This window comes from Mustela nigripes, chromosome 13, assembly GCF_022355385.1.
Source record: "Mustela nigripes isolate SB6536 chromosome 13, MUSNIG.SB6536, whole genome shotgun sequence".
NCBI lineage: Eukaryota > Metazoa > Chordata > Mammalia > Carnivora > Mustelidae > Mustela > Mustela nigripes.
The window spans coordinates 30,325,791-30,348,008 of NC_081569.1; the positions used below are offsets into that span (position 1 = coordinate 30,325,791).

The 22,218-nt window shown below is 53.4% G+C and overlaps 1 protein-coding gene across 3 annotated transcripts in view; it reads right to left on the reverse strand.

Moving 5' to 3' along the window:
* Positions 1 to 17,960: 17,960 nt before the first annotated feature.
* CD276 (CD276 molecule) overlaps positions 17,961 to 22,218 on the reverse strand; it is a 30,013-nt gene continuing 25,755 nt past the window's right edge. For all 3 annotated transcript variants that reach the window (XM_059371864.1, XM_059371865.1, XM_059371863.1), the window contains one exon: positions 17,961 to 21,778. In XM_059371864.1, coding sequence (XP_059227847.1) covers positions 21,756 to 21,778 — 23 coding nt within the window. In that variant the 3' untranslated portion in view covers positions 17,961 to 21,755. The remainder of the gene's footprint in view (positions 21,779 to 22,218) is intronic.

Consider the following 22,218-nt stretch of genomic DNA (forward strand, 5'->3'; position numbering starts at 1 on the left):
GCTGGCCCTGTCCTGGAGGGGATTTATCTGTAGGTGGCAAGCTCACAAGGAGCAGAGTCCAAGGTCAGGGTTAACTCTTGGTCTGACAGGCAGGACTGAGTGCCTAGCGGGTCCCTGGGTCACCCCAGCCAGACCCAAGATCATTTACATCCACCTCCCCCCATGTTTTCTGCTCCAGGGCAGACTTTTGCCTCCCCTTTCCAAAGGCAAACTTACCTGGAGATCCATAACCCTACCCCACCCCCTTCCATCTCAGGGTTACTGAGGACACAGAGCAGGAGCATGGGCAGGCTTCCATGCTGGGGAGCGGGCTTCCCCAGACCCTGGAAGATCAGGCTAGGTTAGGCGGAGGCTTGTTTGGGGAGACTCGACCACCCCCAATCCTTCTAGCCCCCATCCTCAGCTTTGTCCTCTAGGGACAGAAGACTCAGGGCAGAGCCCCAGCCAGTGCCTAGTGTGGCCTGAGTAGGCCCAGTGTAGACCCGAGGCCCATGTGAAAAAGCAGGCAGCAGCCACGGGGCGCGGGAGCGGGGGGAGCTGTGAATGAGGGCTCATGGCAGGCACCTGAACTTCTCCAAGGAGGCAGACCCAGAGAGGAATCCAAAGGCCTTACGAGGCCCCTGCTTCTTCACACAAGGACCTGAACCCACTTTAACAGGTCTCGAGGGCCACCAGCAGAGACAACATGGGAACCCACAGGTAAAAAGGCTTCATCTGGGGCGCGGCCTCCACAGGGACAGCACCTGCCTATCCTTGAGCCAATAATCACAATCCCTGCTCACCGTTTTTGGGCAGGTCTCTGCCACTGCTATACTGAGTGTGTTTTAGAACGTTATCTCATTTGATCTTCCCAATAACCTGATAAGAGAGGAACTCTTACTGTCCCCAGTTTTCAGATGGAAAGACCAAGGTTCAGAGATGTTAAGTAACTGCCCTGAAGTCACAGAGCCTGTGCCACCCTGCCTCCCTTGAGTGTGTGGTTTCCAGGCTGACCCTGGCTTTGCTCTCTTGCAGCTTTGTGACCTGGAGCAAGTCCATTTGCCACTCTGAGCCTATCTACCTGGTCTAGAAAATGGGGCTGCTAGTCTTCACCTACCTCACTGGCTGCCGTGGGCCTTTGACAAGATAAGAAATGGGATTGGACATGCACTGTGATCAATGTGACTCCCAGCCTGGTTTCCAGTGTTTTCCAGGGAGGGGAGCATCAAGGGGTATGGGGAAAGAAACCATACACACCCCCAACTGGGAGCTGTCCCTGGGCCACTGCTTTGCCTTGCCCGCCCCCTCCCCCCAAGGCAGCTTGAGGCCGGGACAGCCGCAGCTCCATCCACTAACCCTCCCTCGGAGCAGGGAAGTGGTGGTCAAGGCACAGCAAGGATGTCATTCCTCGGGGGGCCTCCCTGCTGCCCATTTCAATTAAGGTAGAGTTACAGCCCACCAGGACCCATTGGGAGGGGTCTCTGCTGAGACTGCCCCTGCCTGAGCCCAGCAGAGGGGAGACAGAAAGATGGTGCAGACCAGTCTGGAACAGAGGCTGAGGGTGCTATTGGCATGACACAGGCCGGGCCAAGGATGTGTGGACTGCAGCGTGGGGATCTCCCTTCAGGCCTGGGCTGAGGTCAGGAGTCAGAGCCCTGAAGAGCTAGCCACGGTGCAGCCTCTGGGGCAGAAATCCATGGGTGGGCTGGGGTGGGTGGTCGTGCTAATTGCCGGGGCCAGCCTGAGAGTTCAGGGTCTGAGCCCCTCTGTCAGTCCAAGGCCACTCTTGGGCGGTTCAGTGATAGGACGTGGCTCAGAGGATGGATGCTAGGGGCTCCCCTGAAGAAGGAGCCAGCTGGGGCCTGCCCTATCTGACCATGGGGATGGGGCAGTCCCTTCCCGGGTCTGGACTCACCTAGCTCTGAGGGAAGACATCCATTTCTACCTTCCAACTTGTTTTTCCTCTCTCATGGCCAGATTGTTTCTGGTCTTAACAACAGTCAGGGTAGAGAAACTACAGAATGGTCCCCATTTCACTGAGGAAGAAATGGAGGCCCAGAGCCAGAGATCTCCGAGAGAGAGCCCTGGACAAGGCATTGGCCTCTCCCAGAAGCCCACCCCCCACCCCACCGCTACATACACAGCCATCCACTCTAGCTCTGGGCGTCCATGTGGGCATGGCTGACATCTGTCAGCTGTTCCCTGTCCCGCCGCCTGGCTACTTGCCTCAAATGGACCAAAAGTGCAAGGGGGCCCTGGAAGAGGAAAATGGGTAGAGGTTCTGGAAGGCCAAAGAAGTCATTGATTCCTCTTATAATTATGCTATACCCGCATGGGCTTCCCTTAGAGTGGCGTGGGCTCCTTGTGGCTTGCTTGTGACTTGAAACGCAAAATGTGGCCACCCAGGGAAAGAATTGTGGCCGTCAGAGCTGTGGAGCTGTGGAAGACATGAGCCACAAGCTCCCTGTCCTTCAGACAGAAACAGCTGTCCCCGAGATCCTCCTCCAGACCTGCCTGCTCCTCCATGGGCAAGTCCCTCTCCCTCTACGAACCTCTGGCAGTTTCTGGCTCTCCTCACCCAGTATGTCTATCAGATCTCCCTATTTCTGGGAAATCTTATTTTACTGACCACCGACTGTGTGCTCATGCTTGTGGCAGAGGGGGAGGGAGGCGAGCTTGTGAGCAGGAGGAGTCCTAACCGTCATAAATAGCTCACATTCACTGAGCATGTACTATGTGCCTGGCCAGTGTTCTAAGCATAAGCCTTATCTCATTTATTCCCCACAGCAAACATGAGATAAGCAATTTGATGCATGCCTATTTTCCAGATGAGAGCCATGAAACTCTGAGAAGTTAAATAACTTGCCTGAGGGCACAGGGTGAGTGATGGCACCAGGCTTTGACCCCAAAGTCAGTGACTTGTCATTCCAACATCTGCGGCAGCCAAAATCCATGGTCGGGGACCTCTGGGGGTGAGGGAGGGGGCTGGAGGTCTGAGAGACAGGTGGCCTGGTGAGGACAGGGAGGTGTTGAGAGTGTGAATGACGTTCAGTCTTTAGAGAGCTTGGCAATTAGTGACATCAATGCCATGGCCCTTGACACAGAGCTTGGCACCGAATGGATCATGAATGAGCCCCATTTGCAGAGGGGGCATTCATCGTGGGTTCGTTCAATCCAATTTTATTGTAGACCTCATTTGTGTAGATCTTATTTGTGTCCGGTCTCACGCTGCTTATGCACACACATACACACAAGCCCCCGTGGGGATCTGGTCTGGTGTGGCTGGGGGCTGGGAAAAGGCAAAAGGGAAGGGTGTGAGGCCTCAGGATGAAGGAGTCAGGGGTGACGTTGTGTCCAGACTCTGGTCCCTGGGAGAGGAGCCAGGAGCATGAAGCTGCAGAAAAGCTAGGTGAGGAGACCACTCTGAATGAGGTGGACATGGTGGCAGTGCCCCCAGTGTCTGAGAATAAAGAGGTACCACTCTCTCCATTTTACAGGCAATGGACAGGTGATCCAGTCTCTACATGCGGTCTGATGGGACCAAGAGGCAGAAAGGACAGAAAACCATTTAGAGATCTCAGCACCATCCACCACCCCCCGCCCCCACCACCAGAGGCAAAGTGAGGCTGTACTGACAGAAGAGGGAAAGGGTAGGAAGGAAGCTGGGAAAGTGAGGCAGGCCTAGCCTTCCGCCTTCATCTCCTGAGTCCCCTTCCTCTGCGCCAACCCCTCTATCTCCCACTGTCCAGCTGTGACTTATATAAGAAAACTGACAGTTATTGACTACCTAGGATGAACTACCAGTAAATGACAGGTTTAGTAATGCCCAGCACGTCGTAAGTTGCTCCATAATTATTTATTGAACCCTTGGATGAAATACAATCTTCACTTCATAGATGACAGTGCAAATGAAGACACCAGGAATTTGTTCAAAGTCGCACAGTCAGAAATTGAGGGGGCTGGGAACTTGACATTGCTAGTATTATTTACTCTATATGTTTATGGAGTACCTCCTCTTTGTAATTGTGTTAGACACCATGTGTCAATGATCTCACCTACTCTACAACACCCGTCCAGGTAACTGAGACCATTACCATTTTACAGATGAGAAAACTGAGACACAGACAGGTAGAGTATCCTGCCCCAAATAACCAGCTTCTAAGTACAGAAACAGGATCTGGATCGAGACTCCCACACGTTCCCCATCCAAAGTAAGCTTTCCCCTTCTCCCGTCTCCAGCAGAGCCTGGAAGCCAAGGGCTTCAGCCATATCGATGCCCACCCTTTTCTGATCCGGGCTGAACTGGCATTTGTTAGGAGTTACAGGGTGTGGGAAAGACTTCTGGGAGGAGGACGGACTTGGAATGGAATGCATTTGCCACGGAGTAGAATTTGGGCACCTGGAAGAGGGCGCCAAGGGTATTTGGGGCCGGCAGAGCCTTGCATAGATGGCTGGGACACGGCCGTCCGGCAGAGAGTAGAGAGACCATGCTACAGCAAAGGGTTGGCACCATTTGGGAAAGATGGGAGCACCAGCAGCAAGGGACTTAAGAGTCTCACCACCCTCCTCAGAGCTGCTGCATGCCCCTGACTGCGGGGGAAGGAATCTAGCTTTCCTGTCTAGTCCGGGACTGGGAGAATAGATTAAGAGAGCTCAGTCAAGCATTAGCCAGGAGAAGCGCTCGTGACAGGGACCAACTGTAATGAATGGATAAGAATAGCACGTGATTAGCACATTGCTAAGTAAAACAGCACATTGCTAAAGCCCTCCAAAGTCATTATATCTTAACAGGTTAAGCAGTGTTCCAGCAACGCATTCTCACAGAACCTTCCTTTCCCATCAGGGTGGGGGTTGGGACGTGGGGGCCACATTGCCCCCTTCCAGGCGGATTAGCCAGAGACCCTGATGAGACCTGACTCTGCCCACGTGCCGGGCCCGAAAGCCAGCTGCGCGGAGGAGCACACCACTGTCAACACCCACCTCTCCCACTTCACCTGGCCCCAGCCGTGCCAGCCGAGGAGACCGAGGTGGGTGACCTCAGGCCAATGCTGTCCACACCCAGGCACCATGGCTGATCAGATCTGACTCCCTGCCAGGAACATTCAAGCTCACACACCTGCCTGAGGCTCTCAGTTCCCTGTGCAGGCTGCTCCCTCTCTCTCCTATCCCTGCTGGAACATGCAGAGGGCAGGAGCTTCTCGCTGCAGGCAACCACACAGGGCCCCAGACCCTGCAGGGTGTACTCCCTGCCACCTGCCACGTTACAAATCCCAGTCTCCAGGACCAACTCACCAGCCGTTTGCTCTACCCCACCCATCCTCCACCCTCAAGAAGGCAACACAGGGCGGAGGTCACTATAGGTCACAGCCTGCAGAGGAACAGTGGAAAAAGGCCGGGGAACCCTGACTTCTGTGGAGGTTCTCTAGGGTCAGTGGTAGGGCCTTCCTAGGAGACTTGTAGGGAGGCAGCCAAGCCATATACTGATTATGGGAAGGATTCCAAAGGAGGTCGGGATGCTAAGTCCGCTTTGGAGAGATGGGGAAGAGAAGTTCACTGGCAAGCCAGGAGTACAGGGGGCAGGAGAGAACACTGGCACCATCTCTCCCATTTGGCCCCACCACTGACCATTCCCTCCAGGGACAATGTTGCAAGGAGGTAAATCTCACCCAGGGTGAGAGTGGAGAGTTAAATCCATAAAACTAACAAACAAGAAAGGATGATTCCCTGGAATGACGAGCCCAGCGTTTGGCCTGTGTGGAGTGTAGCCTGTGATCCCAGAGGCATGGGGGGGGCGGGGGGGGGGCAGGGGGTTTCTGGGAAAGGAGCCAGGAACGTGAAGCCAGAGATCAGCCTGGTGAGGAGATGGCTCTAGGACAGGGCCCAGGGGTGCTCAGCCTAACACTCCTTTCATGGGTGGCACACTGCAGTGTCCCTGGTACCTGAATGAGGGGCTGCACCTCTCAGGATTGGCTTCACCCCAGATCTTGCGTAGACAAGAGGAGGGGATCTTTCAGGGTGGTCACCAGACAGGGAATACAGTCTTGCACATTCAGTGGATGGGTTTTCCTTGGGTTCCTGCCTCCTCAAAGGAAAACCCAGTTCAGGCCCGCCCTCTGGCTTCTTCACAGGAGAAGAGTTCCTCCCACTCTGGCTGGAGGCTGGGCGCAGGTCAGGGAAGCTGCAGGAGGACCTCCTGCCCTGAAGGGGACGCTCTAAGAACTTCTCTAGCCCAGAGGCGCCCCCCTCGAGCCCCACCCACACTACTCACTCTCCAATTCCCCTGGGTATTTCTCTGCCTCTCCTGCAGAGGTTGGAAATTGGTGGCCTGAACACTTGCTTTGCTCCCCACACAGAATTTGAAGAGGATTTTACATAAAAATACAGATTTCAGGTTTCCGGGGGAGGGAGGGGAATCCCCTCACTTTTGCTCTAAGAAAATTGTCTTAAAAAAAATATATCTGACATTACTGGGCGAGTATCACACCCTCCCCCCCAGTGGGGCGGGCACTCCCCAGTCCCCACACTCCGCCCCTCCCACGAACTCCCCTGGAGGCTCTCAGTCATCTACAGTAACTCCTTTGGGTATGCAAGTCTGATTCCTCTGTGGCTCCCCCCTGCCCTCAGCTCACCTTTTGTCAGGCCCCTTCCAGAACATACCTTAGATCCACCCTCACTACTGCACTGGCCTGTGTTTTCCGCATGCAATTGTCTGCTCCTCCGGACTGCAAGCCCCTTGAGGGCAGGAATAATTCGCCCGCTCCGGGGAGCTGGCACAGGTTCTCAGTGAATACGCACTGAATGGATAGGTCTCTCGCCCTTGCTCAGGCCCTCAATAGCCCTCCTTTGCCCACATGGTTCAAACCTCTTTCCAGATCCAGAGTGGGGGCCAAGGCACCTAAAATCTTTCCAAGAGGAGGGGGCGTCATGCCTGGCCTTGGGTGGGGGGTGGGGGACAAAGGGACAAGAAGGGCACTTTGCCCGACATTCCTGCTCTTTGAGGTGTCCAGCCTCTGCTGGAGATGCTAAGGCACTCTCCCAGTTTTGTTTTGATTTGTTTGTTTTCTAATTCAGAGCATCATTACAGGGCTGAAGGATGATTTCCTACTTCTTAATAAAGGAATCTTCAAATCAAATACGGCTTGTGTTTATTCCACCAATCCACTAGTTCTGGAAGGAGCCTCCTCCAACTTCCAGCCTCCTGCCTCCCCCAGCCACAGTGTTGCCTGTGCCCTGCCCAAGGGTACCGGTGAAACCTGGGCTGGGCTGGCCCTGCTCACCTGGTCTCCTCAGACCTCTTCTCATTAAAAGGCCTCCTTGCTGTGGCTGGGGGAGGGCGGAGGGGCTGAACCTTCTCTGAGAGGCCCCACAGAGCACAGCGAGCTCCCGGTTGTCACTCTGCTCTCCCCACCCCCCACCCCCTCTGGTTATCAGGGACCTCCCAGTTTGTAATGAGAGCTCCCTTCATTATAGAAAAAGCAGCTTAATGTTCTAGAAACTCACTCTCCTCTCTTCCCCTGCCTCTTCCTGTCCCTGTTTCTCCTCAATTCATCAGGTGCAAAGCAAGCTTTGTCTAGTCATCCTTCACCAGGAAGATGACACTTCTCTGCTTTTTAAAGATGTGAGCTCTGGGCCACGGACACAGCAGTAGGGAACGGCTGTACTGAGTGAACCGTTCTTTCATGAGAGCGCCCCAGTGATCAGGGGCATTCCTGGGATAATTGGAGGAGATAAGGACTCAGCTGCTGGACAGGCTCAGTGTACATTCAGAATTAGGGCTCAGGAAGAGGTCAGGGATAGGACTCAGTCTAGTCTAAAGGTAGGGTTCAGTGTGTGACAGGATCGGGGTTCAGTGTGTGACCAGGATCAGGGTTCAGTGTGTGACCAGGGTCAGAACTCCATGTGTGACGAGGGTTGGGCTTCCTTATGTGATTAGAATCAGGACTCTGTGTTTGACCAGGGTCGGGACTCCATGTGTGATTAGGGTTGGGGCTCTGTGTGGGACCAGGGTCGGAGCTCCATGTGTGACTAGGGTTGGAACTCTTGTAGGACCAGGATTAGGGCTCCATGTATGACCAAGATCGGGGCTCAGTGTGTGATCAGGATCGAGACTCCATGTGTGACCAGAACCGGGGCTCAGCATATTCTCTGAGTCAGCTCCCAAATCTCTAGTGTGAACCATTCTTTACATACAAAATGCGAAACAACTTATCACCTTCCTGCTTTATAAGCTCTTGAGAAAGGAAGAAGGAAGAGGAAGAGGAAACTTCAGTGGCTCCTGGTGGCCTTTAAGATTACACAGCAGGACATTGAGTCCCTCCATGGGCTGGCCCCTGCTGGCTCTCCCTGCCTCTCCCACCTACCATCCTTCATGGAGGGCAGACGAGTGGTGTGCCGTCCTTCCAGTACCCAATTCCACTGTGCCTCTGTGTTCTTTGGGGCCATTTCCCCTCGTGGACTGACCCTGCTTCTCCTCTGTCCTGTGCAGTTGCTAAAATTCGGGCTCTAAAGTAGAGCACAGCTGGGTTCAGAGCCTGCCCCTTAGCGCATGCTTGTTGTGGGGCTTTGGGCAAAGAGCTTATCTTTGTCAGATTATGGGGGACAATTCAATGACACCCATGCATGGGCCAGGGGGAGGCTTTCAGAGTGCACCCACAAACAGGTGTTGAGGAATATTACTCATTGTCATCATTCATTATTCCCCACTGGCTGGCATGTTTGCGAAACACCCAGCATCCCGTTCCTACCCCCTCCTAGTGGCCTTGCTGGACGTCTGTGGCTGGAAAGCTAAAAATGACACTTTTGGGCCCCCTTGCAGCTGAGGCTCTGTGTGTGAGCTAGGTTCCAGCAATTAGAGGCACTTTGGCAAGACTCGAAAGGCAGATTAGGAGACTGTATATGGCTGCTCTGGGCTGTTTTCGGCCAGCAGCCCAGTTGTGCAAATGCAATAGCATTTGAGCATCAAGTCTTCGGACTCAGGAGTGTGGGAAGGCAGGAGCACGTTCCTTGATCCCTGGACCCGGCTACGGCAGCATTGAAACCACCGGTTCCAAGGATTCTGCCCCCACACCCCGCATTCTTCTGTTGCTATAACTGATTACCACAGTTCAGAGGCTTAACATAACAAATTTATTCTCTTACAGCTATGGAGGTCAGGATCCAAAATCAATCTCACTGGGTCAAAATCAATGTCGGGAGGCCTGTGTTCCTTCTGGAGCCATGGACAAGAACCCATTTCTAGGCTGTTTGCATTCCTTGGCCGCTGGCCCCTTCCTCCATCTTCAAGCCAGCTTCTGTTTCTGACCTCCCATTCCTCTTCTGACTTTGCTTCCTGCCTCCCTCTTATGTAAGGGCCCTTGTGATTATACTGGCCCACCTGGATAATCCAGGATATCTCTCCATCTCAAGATTCTTCACTTAATAACAACTACAATGTGTCCCTTTGCCATGCAAAATAACACTCACAGGTACCAGGAATCCGATGGGAGATTTAGCCCCCCACAGTGCCTTTCCGATTGTCACCATGTGCCTGCTGGTCAGTTCTGCGGTATTCTTTTTTTTTTTTTTTTTCTTTTTAAGGTTTTATTTATTTATTTAACAGAGAGAGTGAGAGAGCACAAGCAGGGGAACAGTGGGGAGAAAGAGAGGTAGAAGCAGACTCCCTGCCAAGCAGGGAGCCCAATGCAGGGCTTGATCCCAGGACCCTGGGATCATGACCTGTGCCGAAGGCAGACGGCTAACCATCTGAGCCACTCGGGACCCCCAGCTCTGCGGTGTTCTTGCAGTCATTCCTGGAGACCCAGCCTCAAGCCTGCTCCTTCACCCCTTCCAGTGATTTTGTAAATACCTGGTACCCTGTATTCAACCTCTTTCTGCCTAAAATACAGGCACTTCTGTTTCCTGCACCCAACCATGACTCAAATACCACGTAAACTCCAAGACTCAGTTCACACAGTCACCCTCTCTGGGAAGCCTTCTGTTATTCCTCTGGGGCCCACAGCTCCTCCTACTGCAAGCTTGTATAAATGTTATCTCCCCTAGTGGATCATGACCTCTCCATCCTATCCCGGGATCTAACAGAAAGGAAGGCCGCGTAAAGAAACCAACCAGAGGCCACTGGCTGAGAGCAGCTTCCTGAATGGCAGCCTTGGAGATGCAGGCAGAGGCAGGCATGGCGTGGGAGCACGGGGATCAGCCAGGGTGGGGCTGGGCTTCCCCGGGGGCAACCAGCAACTCAAGGAGAAGAGCCAGGGATGGGAACACAGTCTCGACCTCACAAGCGCCCTGGGCTCAGAGGAGCAACAGACAGTATTTTCAGCTACAGAAGCAAGTCAGCAGGTAGACACACGTGAAACAGTACATTTGTCAACTCTAGGCCTGCTGCCCGGGCTGGGACTTTGGGGCTCTGAATCCAGAAATGCAGAAACAATGATGTGTGATAGGAGTAGCAGGCCTTGAGGGCAGGGAGGTCAGATCTAGAAGATCACTCGTGAGCAGAGGCTCAGGCTTCCTTTCCTGGGGGCAGAGGAGACAACAGGCCAGATGACGTCCCAGGTCCCCCGCAGGCCCGGACTCTACCTTCCCTGGCACAGGACCAGCAGTCCAGCCCCAGATCCCAGAAGGTTATGCCCCTGCCTGGGTGTAAATGGGGCCAGCAATGGTCCTTGAAGGTGGCAGGTGCAGACAACAAATCAAAGGGAAGTCAGTGCATGGCCACAGATAAGGTAAGTAGGAAGATAAGCCACCAGAGGAAGAACAGCCTGGCAGAAGGCCACCTCCGCTGGCAGGCAAGAACTCAAGAGCTCCAGTTGGAAAAGCCAAAGTCTCTGCACTGCCTGGGGCAGCTGGGAGTTGTGACCTGGGGCAGCACCTTTCCCCCTACCCTGCCCCGCCCTCCTCGGTCTCCTCAGTCTGTATAGCGGGAACTATAGCCTCCGTGTGGAAAGACTCTGTCAATGAGGAAAACCAGAAAGAGCTCCGCCAAGCAGGGGTTCAGAAAGGGCAGAGACATGGGAGATACAGGCCCTGGGCCATGGCAGGAAAGAGGCTCCGGCCGGGCAGAAAGGCCTGGAAGGCCTGAGGTGTCCCTAATGAGGTCCCAACAGACGGAGCCAGGCGTGAGTGAGCTGAAGGAACCGGGCCTCCCCCATCCCCACACTCAGCACACTTCAAATTAATAATTAAAATGCTTCCTGTCAGATTCCAGCCTGACACGTAATTAGAGCAGCTCCAGGCTTTAGGCGATGGTGATGAAAACAGTTCTTGTTAGAAAGAGACTTTTCTGGGCGTGAACAGGGTGACGATAGAACCCTTCTCTCCACATTTCTCTGCCAGGGCCTCCCCTCCATTCCAGATAGATAAGGACAGAGGTTTTCCTTTTAGTTTGGGGAAGGGGAGGGGCATAGGGAGGGGCATCTATGTCCTATCTGTACTGGGGGAGGTTGGACAGGGTGACATCCTAGCTGACATGAGAAGGCAGCATAAGGCTTTGCTCAAGAAAGGAGGGTAGCTGGGGGCCCCTTGGAGTTTCTAAGGCCAGACAGAAATATCTGGAGGCCAGGTGCTGAATCCCATCTCAAACATGTCCAAACAAGGCGCTGATATCTTATCTCCGCCTCCCCCCAACCCCCGGGGCTGCTGGGGAGTTGTTGAGTTCAGCCACCAACTGTTTGGGACCCAAGGCACCCCTGACCCCATCCTGCCAACCCACGGCATCCACCACTTCCTTCTAGAGCACAGCCCTTCCCCATTCCTATCAACAAAGTTGGGCACAGATCCAGGAGTGCTAGCTGTCAGCTTCCGGACTTTTCAGACACCCCAGGAGCACAGCCCAGGGGTGCTGTCCAGGTCCCAAAGAAACTGAGGTTTCAGGCTTCTCCCTTGTCAGTTCTCCCAAGAGCCTCTGCCGGTCTGCTCCTTCCCTTAACCCATTCCTCCATACTTCACATTCCGGTCCCTGAGCCCTGTCAAACTGTCACAGCTCCACATCTGCCATGAGGTCAGGCCCCCCAAGAGAGGGAAGGGATCCCCACTGCTTAGCTCGTTAAAGGAGAGCCCTTTACCCTGATGGGTCTCCCCTCCAGAACTTGGGTATTGCCAAAGCTACCTATTAGAAGAAAGTCATTTTAAAACAACATTGTGTTTCTTCACTGAAGTTGCCTTCATAAATATTTTAAAGGTGTTTATTAAGAAAACTACAGGAGTGGAAGTGAGGCTGCTGAGGTTGGGAGGAGAAATGCCCTCAAAATCTCGGCTTCTGCTGCCATCACCACCAATGGAACACATTCTCCTTTGGAGGGGCGGGGTTGTGGGGGCTGCAAAGAGAACTGCGTTCTGTTGGGCAGCCCTACCCCTTGCAGGAGGTGGCTGCTCAGATAACCATGTCCCTAGGCTCAGATCAAACCCCATAGGGCTATATAATCGAGTCCTGTGGACACAGCCCTGAGCTGGGGACAGGGGCCTCTTGGGTTTTCCTCTGAGATCTGCTCCCAGTTGCTGGCCAATTGCTCCCCTCCTCTGAGCTCAACAGTACAGTGGAGAAGAGGCTGAGGCTCCCGTCCTGGGCAGGCTGATGTACGCAGATTGTGGATGCTGTCCTTTGCTCTCCTACCTCATCTCCTTCTCCCTCCACCCCTCCACCCCACCCCCACCAGCAGGGGCCAAGTCAGACCAAGAGAAGCAGAGCCCGAGCAGGTGCACAGGGTCAGACTACCCCCAGGAGCGGCTTGGCTTGCCTCGCCCTGCTCCAGTAGGCAGGGAGAGGCATGGGGCCTGGGGAGGGGGTAAGAATGGTATATGCCTACTGCCCCATCGTCCTGCTGGCAGTGGTGGGCAGGAATGGGGCGCCATGGCTGCCTCTGATGCAGCTCCTCTCCCTGGGAAAGAGCTTCTTTCTCTCCCCCAAGCCAACACCAACAAGCCAATTACACCCCGAGAAAGCAGGATCGATCTGCAGGCCAAGGGATTACATTGATCTACAATGCTGGTACCCAGGGGGCTGTGGCCGCTTCTCTCTTATACCTGGAGCTCCTTCAACTGCCATCTTCAGCTGAGCAGTGAGAGTCCTCCCCGATCCCATCCCCCACCCTGTCGGTCTGTCCCCTCTCCTTTGTCTGTACTGAGCCCAGCGCCCTCTGCTCAGACTTATCTTCCCACGCTGCATGAGTGCAAGTGAGGTGGCCCCATGAAGCCTCGGTCCTGTGGGTGACGTCTGCGTCTCAGCCAACCTGCGAAGGAGGGTGCTACTCTTGGCCCCATTTTACAGACACAGCCTGCGAGGACACAGACCACTTCCTCCCCAGCTCCCCAGGGGCTAGCCGGTAGTGTTTTCTTACCCCAGACCTGAGGGGTGGGCAAAGGGAGCTTAGGGAACCTTCTCTGGTAAATAACAGAGAGAGAGAGAGAGAGAGAGAGAGAGAGAGAGAATGACTTGCAATTACCATATCAATTGTTTCTGGGTAAATAGGTACTTCTAAGAGATTTTTAAAATAGATTATTTCTTTAAATAGGTTAAGCACCCTTTGGCAGCCTCATTTACATTACTCATTCGCTAGGAAGTTCTTTTTTCAGGGATAGTGCAGAAGCAAACTTCAGGCTCAGTCCCTGCCCTTCAGAGACAGGGTTCACGTGGTCTGGGTGTCTCCCTGCCGCCCACAGGGTCTACTCTGTGCCCAGGGCTGGGCAGACCTGCGGGGCTGAGAAGGAAGTGAACTCCCAGAGAACAGTGGAGGAGCTCGTGCCTTCCCCTGGCAGTGAAGCACCAAGGAGCAGGCAGAGGTGTGGGGGGAGGCACGGCGGAAGGGACAGAGGGCAGATCCGGTGGGAGTCAGGGGGAGCTTGAGCGAAGCTTATAAATAGGACGGAATGTGGTGCGTGCAACTTCTGCCACCCTGCCAGTCATCTCTGTCCCCTTCTCCCTTGTCACGCATCCTCCAGACAGGGCAAAATGCTCTCCTCTCTCAGCACTGCAGGGCCCATCTACAAATGCCCTAGGTCTGGAATCCCTGGCTGCCAGCATTCTCTGGTTGCGCTGACCCAGATCCTCCCAGCTGCAGTGGGCAGGCGGACACCCAGAAGGGCAGGGTGGATAGAGACGCAGAGGAAATCAGCACCCCAGCCATGTCACCCAGGCCCTTAGCATGGTCACCCGCGGAGGCTGAGCTGCATCCACAGCCTGGTCCCCTTCGGGTTCCTGGAAGGTTCTCTGAAGGTGCCATCAGTAAGCACATGGACTTCAAAGCAATTATGAAAGCTCTAGGAAGAAAAAAATAGTACGTTCATTCATTAGCAACAAATGACACTACATTATCTTAGCAAAGAAGGCAAAATGTCAGGTCAGCGACTGGCAGAGATGCTTCTCTGGTTGCCTTCCTCCAACACCCCAAGACTGGGGGGTCACATTCTTCAAGAAACATTTTAGAGAGGATACTGAGACATGAGAGCAAGAAGGGGGTAGAACAGGGTACCGACAACAGCAACGCCCCCCTTGCCCCCGGACCCAAAAGCCTGATGGCCCAGGCAATTATGGGACTAGATAGAGAAACTCAGGAAGGACTCAAGTCCAGAGACCCCACAAGATGACGGCGAGGGGCAGTGGATAGGAAGAAGGCTACATTCCCTCCAGTCACTGGCTCCTCTGCAGTACAGTAGAGGCTCGGGATACCCTGGGGCAGAAGGAAGTCTGAGACATGAAGGGAAGGAAGCAGGAGGAGCACGAGGCTGCTTCTTTGCGCTTGGCTCATGCATGCACACTGACGGCTGCAGGGAGCAGGACAGATGGTCTTTGTCTCTGTGCAGAACACAGTGCTGGGGGGGGGGCGGGTAGGGAGGGAGCCAGAACCAGCCACGTGGCTGTGCACATCTGGATGCCTGGGAGTGAGGGAGAAAGGGAGGCAGTGGGAGGAGGTGGGGAGGAGCCCCATTTCCTACACTGAGCTGAAGGGTCTGAGCCATCATCCATGACACCCCAACGTTCCTCAATCCCCCAGAGCTGGGTGCCTGGTCTGACTGAGGGCAAGAATTCGGGGTTCCTGCTCTTCCCTGGGCCCCACAAAACAGGGCTCCCCCTTCTTCATGCACATAGGATCACAGATTCCCTCAACCTTTTTTTGCACCTGTATTTTTAGCACTCCCTTTAATGAGAAAATAAATACCCTTCGGTCTGATTCAGTGATCACTGAGAACAGCTGGCTTGTCTCTGGTGCCTGGTCTCAAAGGTCTCTGCTCAGGATTGTCCCTCTGAGCCTTATTTTGCATTAATTTATAAGCCAGGCTAGAGCCTCTGGGTCACACACATCAAATATTTTGCATCAGAACTTCTAGGGATAGAGCCCAAGTGATGAAGTTCCAGAACCTAAGTCAGGTTCGGTGGGGTGAGGTTCGGAGCTGACGACTAAAGAAAGAATTCTTAAGACATCTTTGGTGCAAAATGGTGGTTTATTAAAGCACGGGGACAGGACCCGTGGGCAGGAAGAGCTGCTGCCCCGGGTTGTGAGGAGTGGCTGGTTATATACACAGGAGTTGGGTAGGTGAGGACAAAAGGGTTGTTCAGAAGGGCTATTGGGATAAAGAAGACTGTCAGGATATGGAAGGCCTGGTTACTATCAAGCCAAGGCCACTTTCCCTCTAATGAGGCACTAACATAAAAACAATTGGGAGTCTCCTGGTGGAATGTTACATTCCTGCTATCAAACGTCCCTGTTAGTGAGATTGAGGTCTTAAAAGAAATTTAACTTTATTTACTTTTCCTTCTACCTCCATCTCCTTCGGTTTTTTTATGGAGGGGAGGGTGACGTTAGGGCTTGAGGGACTGAGTTATGTATCTTTGGAAATTGGGCTATTGATAAGACAACTTCTTTGTAGTAAATCTCAAGGACATTTATAAACCAAGAGAGACTCCTGCCTTGCAGGACTATGATCTCTGCAAGTTAACTATTTGTTCTTCTTTTAGGGCAGTCAGGGGTGCCTGTGGAATGTCACACATATTACCAAGGGGAGTGGGTGGAGAGGGGGTGCAAGGTGCCAGCCCCTGCTCCATCCTCAGCCAGCCTCCTGTTCCCTCATCACAAGCACCAACATTTTAAAAAGTCTCCTAAGTGATTCTAATGTGCAGCCAGGATTAAGAACTATTGGACTAATGGTATCTGGAGTTGTATCACTAGGAGCAAAGTGCTCAGGATCAAGGAGATAAGAGAACGATCTATTATGAGCTGAAACATTATCAGGCCAGGGCCTCCATCTAAAAGGATGGTGATGAAACATGTCCAGAGGAGGCCAATGGGGGTGGGGAAATCATATTCACTGAGGGAGGTTGAAGAGAGGTTGAAGGATGTGTCTGCTGTTCAGACACTGGGGAAAGGCTGGGAGCAAAGGTCAGAACCCCTCTGTCTCTGAGGGCTTGGATGGATCTGCCCCATGAGATCCTGGGTGTCCTCTGTTCTAACAAGCACCACCTCCTTAGGGGTGAAATCATCACCACTACGGACAGAGGCACGGGACTACCAGAAGGCAGAGACTGAAGGGAGTTGGGGGAAGTTGGAAGGGGAGGTGAACCATGAGAGACTATGGACTCTGAAAAACAATCTGAGGGGTTTGAAGTGGCGGGGGGATGGGAGGTTGGGGTACCAGATTGTGGGTATTATAGAGGGCACAGATTGCATGGAGCACTGGGTGTGGTGAAAAAATAATGAATACTGTTATGCTGAAAATTTAAAAAAAAAAAAAAAAAAAAAGAAGGCAGAGACTGAAGGGATAGTGGCCCAGAGCAGCTGGGAGAGGAGATGACTGCAGGCCCCACCTGCTCCTGAGTAGGGCCGCACCCCTGAGTCCCTTTAAGCCCAGCTGTGTGCTGGAATTCCCAGCACCCTTCCTGCCCTATCTAGGATCCCCGCTGCTAGAGGCCCTAAGTGTTCTTTGCTTGCTCATTCTTGCTGCCACGGAGACTGACTAAACAGGCTGTCCAAAACAGCTGGCAACTCCACCAACTTTTTTTTTTTTTTAAGATTTTATTTATTTATTTGATAGATGGAGATCACAAGTAGGCAGAGAAGCAGGTAGAGAGAGTGGAGGAAGCAGGCTCCTTGCCGAGCAGAGAGCCAGATACGGGGCTCAATCCCAGGACCCTGGGATCATGGCCTGAGCCGAAGGCAAAGGCTTTGACCCACTGAGCCACCCAGGTGCCCCATGTCTCCACCAACTTTTAACATATACATGTGACCCTGAGATCCCACTTCTGGGGCTCCATACCATACAAACTCGAGCACAAATCTGCCTTATCTGTATCCAAATTCTAGGAACTGGCAAAGTATATTCTAGGACAACAGTTCTGCGAGATACTATGTAGACATTTGAAAAGAATGACCGGATGGGGCATCTAGGTGGCTCAGTCAGTTAGGCAGCTGCGTTCAGCTCAGGTCATGATCCCAGGGTCCTGGGATCTAGTCCCACATCAGGCTCCCTGCTCTGTGGGGGAAGCCTGCTTCTCCCTCTCCCTCTGCCTGGCACTTCCCCTGCTTGTGCTTTCTCTCTCTCTGAAATAAATAAAATCTTAAAAAAGAAAAAAAAGAGGAATGAGGGATGTCTTTGAAAGAAGCTAGACACAAAATAGTATGTACTGTAGGGTTCCGTTTATATGAAATTGAAGAACAATTGAGTGGCTCGGTCGGTTAAGTCCAGGTCATGATCCCAGAGTCCCTGGATCAATTCCCACATCGGGCTCCCCACTCAGTGGGGAGTCTGCTTCTCCCTTTGATCTTCCCTGATCTCGTGCTCTCACTCTCTCTCAAACAAATAAAGAAAATCTCTTTAAAAAAAGAAAGAAAAAAACAATATATATGGTTTCAGTTTTATAAAAGTGTTAGCCTAGGGAAAAGTCTAGAAGGATAGCAAACCTTTAACAGTGCTTCCCTCTGCATGCAGGGACTGCAAGTGAAGACAACCTCCCTGTACATTTCTGTGTTAAAGAACAAAATTCTACCGAGTAAATCTGAAGATCTAATTGGCTTTATTAAACAATTCAGGCCACCAAGCTAGGAGAGGGAAGCTCCCAGAAGTTGTACAAAAGGGAAGGTTCTTATAGGAGGGTGGGGCAAGAAAGATTTTGGCAAAAGAATTGTTCTAGGCAAGGCCACTTTCCCTGGCAGAGAAAAGCAACAGGAAAAGCCAGGGATCTTATCATGCAGATGACCTCATCTTCCTTTGGCAGACAGAGAAGGCTCACATGGAAGATTCATTGGCAACCCTACAGAAAATCCCTACTAAGACGATATTTTGGGGGGAGGTCAAAAGTGCAATTAGATGACACATTAAGCCCCAGTGTAGGGACTTGGCCTAAGCGATGCCATTTTGGGCCCCTGGTGCTTTGTTTGTATTTGTTAGTTTAACATAATATTGTTTGCATTTGCAATGTTCACACACATTACTGCACGCCTTCCTCAGCTCCTGCTTCTCTGCGAGAGCCCTGCACTTGGAGGTCCAGGATTTTGCTACTTGGGGCAAACCTTGGCTTCACATTTCAGTTTAAGACTTGGGCTTTGTAGAAGGACCTTTGGTACTGGTCAGCTCAGAAGCTGTGAGAGTCACTCTGCTCACTGGCCCACACAGTCAGCAACTGCCCCCTGGGACGGGCAAGTTCAGATGCCTCCCCCCTGAACGGACCTGGGGAAAGCACAGACCCTGCTCTTGCACGAGCAGAGGCACGCTGCTCTGTTAAAGGACAATCAGGATGGCTCAGGACCCCCAGCCCTGCTGTCTTCACCTCCCACCCAGGCCCCTCCCTCTGAGCGATCAGATCCACTAATTGGTCTTCACAGCCCTGCTTACAAGTGCTCCTGGAGGTGAATTCTGGTCACACCTCGAGCCAGGCAAATGAACCCTTGCTCTGTCCCCTCTTTAATATGGATATGACACCTGCAGGCTACAGCTTGTCGCACTGTGAGAATTATTTCTCCATTAAAATGCAGAAGTTGGAGCTTTGCCCAGGAAAGGCAGCTAAAAATACTGCTCTCTGGGGCATTTATGACAGGGGACTTAGTGGTTACCTTCCTCACCCCTCAGTCCCCAGGAAAGCCCCCCCACCGGCTGGGTCCCTCCTGCGAACATTTGATCCAGGCTTATCCTGGCCCCGTCAGAAAGAAAAAACACTGGTTCCCATGCCTCTTCTACAGATAGGCAAACTGAGGTCACTGTGCTCCATCTACAAAGTCACCTAGGGAGTAAGAGTGCAGCCCCAGCAGCAGGGAAGAAAAATAAGCCCCCACATGCACCCCGGCCTTTATGGTTTGCCTGTCTCTCTACCCACTGTCTTGTCCAACCTTCAGAGAGATCTATGAAACATGAACCACTGCCGTCCCCACCTGGCAGGTAGAGCTTAGCCCAGTGGCGTGAGCAACGAGCTCGAGGGTACAAGGGGGAGTACGGGGCACAGGCAGAGCCCTGGTACAAGTCTTTTGATTCTAAAATCCACCCAGAGCACCCGTGGTGGGACTTCAAGCAGGGTGACCAGTTTCACTGCGAGGGCCACGGGCTTTCATAATAGGCGCTCTGGTTTGTAAAGATTGCTGTGCACATTTCAGGGGAGGACTCGGCGCCCTACTTAATGGGTAAGGAAATCAGGGGTCAGAGATATGAAGGACTCAGTCACAAGTTAGTAGTGCAGCTGGGAACCAAAGCCAAGTGTCCTGACCTCCAGCACAGGCCCCTCCTGCTGCCCCAGCGCCTTGTCACCCAGGGGCAAATGGGCACAGTGTGTTCTCCAGGCTTCCACACCCCTGAACCCAGCCCCCCTGGAAACCTGCTTATGCCACATTCCCCCCTTCTTCTCAGTCTTTGGAGGTGGAGGATGGTGAAAACCTCAGGTCTGTTTCTTATGTAAGAAAAGTAAGGTCCAGAGAAACTAGATGCCCTGCTCAGGGTCACAGAGTAAAATGAGGTTCCGGCCCTGGACCTCTGATTCACGTCCAGTGCCCATTCCAACGGGTCAGTCACCAACAGCATGCAGAGAGAGCTCCTTCCTGGCATCAGCTTCCTACTAGGGTTCAGCTTCCCCATCTACAAAACGGGGTGCTAGAAGTGGCCCTAAACAAGCCCAGGATCTGAGCCTCCCAAGATAAAGAAATTAGGTGGTGCTTCCGGGAAAGGGAGGATCCAAGCCTTTCTAGACTGCCAACTTCACTGTCCCAGGAGGAAGACTGTGGCCAGGGAGGGGCTGCATGGTCACAGAGGCCCAGCCACTGAAGGACGATGAAAGGGTGGAGACACAGGCCTGGCCCACTCTGGCCTCAAATGTCCAGGAGAGGATGCTTCCTGCCAAGTCCTGCTGCCCAACCTTCTTCCACACACTTCTCGGAGAAAAAGCTTTCTACAAAGCCATTTATTTTTCCCAAACTGCACCCCCAGTTAACAAAATTCCTCAAAGTCCCACATTTAAATTAGACATGTCACCTCTTCCATTCCCGGAGGAAGGAAGAAATGTCAGCGGGAGGACATCAGAAGCATTCTGGAGGCTGGGGGCCGGTGAGAGACAAGCCAGGAGGTATCCTCCCGGCTCCAGAATAGCACCATGGTGGGAGGGGGTGGTGAGGGGCTGCATCCCTGTGCCCTCCTGGCCCTGCCCCATCCCCAGGCTTCCCCTACACTTCTGCTCTCACAGGGTACCGTGGCCGCCTGCCCCCCTGCTCCCACCTGGAAAGACTTCGGAAACCATTAGATTCTCCGACTGTAGCAAGAGGCTCTGCCCTGTCTCCAGGTTGCTATCCCTACCCCCTGCTCTGGGGAGGGAATGAGGATGCGGTGGGCATGAGGTATCCAGCAGGCTGTGGGCACAGAAGAGGGTACTGTAGGGAGCAGGGCAGGAGCCTGCTCGAGAGCCACAGACTGTAGCAGGCAGGTATCTGTCTCCTCACAGGTCTCTAGTTGAAGGACAAGCTCCTTAAAGGAGGGGCCTATCTTCTCACACCATGTCCCAGGTGCCCAAGGCAGTGCTGACACCCTACGGATGCTTGATGAACATGACTAGAATGGGTGAACAAAAGGAGAGGAGGGCAAAGCAGGGGGCTAGGGGCTGGCCCCCAGGGGGCCCACACAGACATCCAGACACCCAGTGTGACCAGCACGTGCTTTCCGTGGGGAGGCAGTTCCCAGGGCACAGCCCAGGGCACCACGGGAGAGACTGGGCCAAGGGAGGTCCCTACCTGTCCTGGCACGTGTTCCAGCACATGCACCTGTGTGCCTCTGCGGGCCTGGGGGAAGGGCCCTGAATTCACTTAGTGAGGGAGGGAAAAGGCTGGGGCCAGAGGAAGGGGAGGTGGGAGACGCCTGTGGACTCGAGGAGATGCTGAAGCTGCAGTGTCCCTGTCTGAGGAGATGGGCTTAAAGGAGCCCAGGGTGGGGGAGGGTGGAAGAAAAGGCTGAGAAATGAAAACTAGTGTATCAGGGCCACTGAAGAAAGAAGGCCAGGGGTGACTGTGTATCTTGTCTTTGGAGAAATAAGGCAGAAGAGGATCAGTCTGAATATTGAGTCCTTTGGAGAAAAAGAGGCAGCCAGCCTCGGTCCGTGCAGCATATCCATGGAGAAATAAGGCGGTGGGGTGGTGTCCGTAAGAAACCAGACAGCAGAATGGTTTATGTATCGTGTCACCGGAGAAATAAGGCAGCAGGATGACTTGGGAATCACATCCATCGGAGAACGAAGGCTGCGGGGAGGTCACTCTGTCCTTCAGAGAATGAGCAGACCTGCTGGAGTGGGAGCCGTCTGTTGAGGGCAGGACCCCTGGCCCGCATGGTCAGGCTATTTCTTGTCCATCATCTGCATTTCATGATGGAAAGAAAACATGAGGGAAAAAAACATTAAAGCAAGAGTTCTACTCTTGGGCGCGCTCCAGAACCCCAGGCGCATGCTCACACACTTCCGGGCGCGGAGGGCGTGTGGGAGGGGCCACCGCAGTCTGACTAGCAGCCGCCCCTCACCCTTCTGTGCTCATCACGGCCCTGGAGGCCCAGACGGACCACAACACAGGAGCTGGGCATCAGACAGACCATGGGGCCCCCAAGGGAGGCTGCCTAGTCCCCGCCAGCCTCTCTCTCCAGCCCCAGGGCTGCCCGCCCCCCCACCTTTTCCAACCACTTTCACTGGCACACTTGTCCCCTCCACTCTCCCCCTCCTTTCTATCCCCTTCGGTCTTTCCTGGCTTGGCTGCCTCCCCTGCACTAGCAAGAAATCCTGTCCAGCTCCCCTTTCCACGCTGC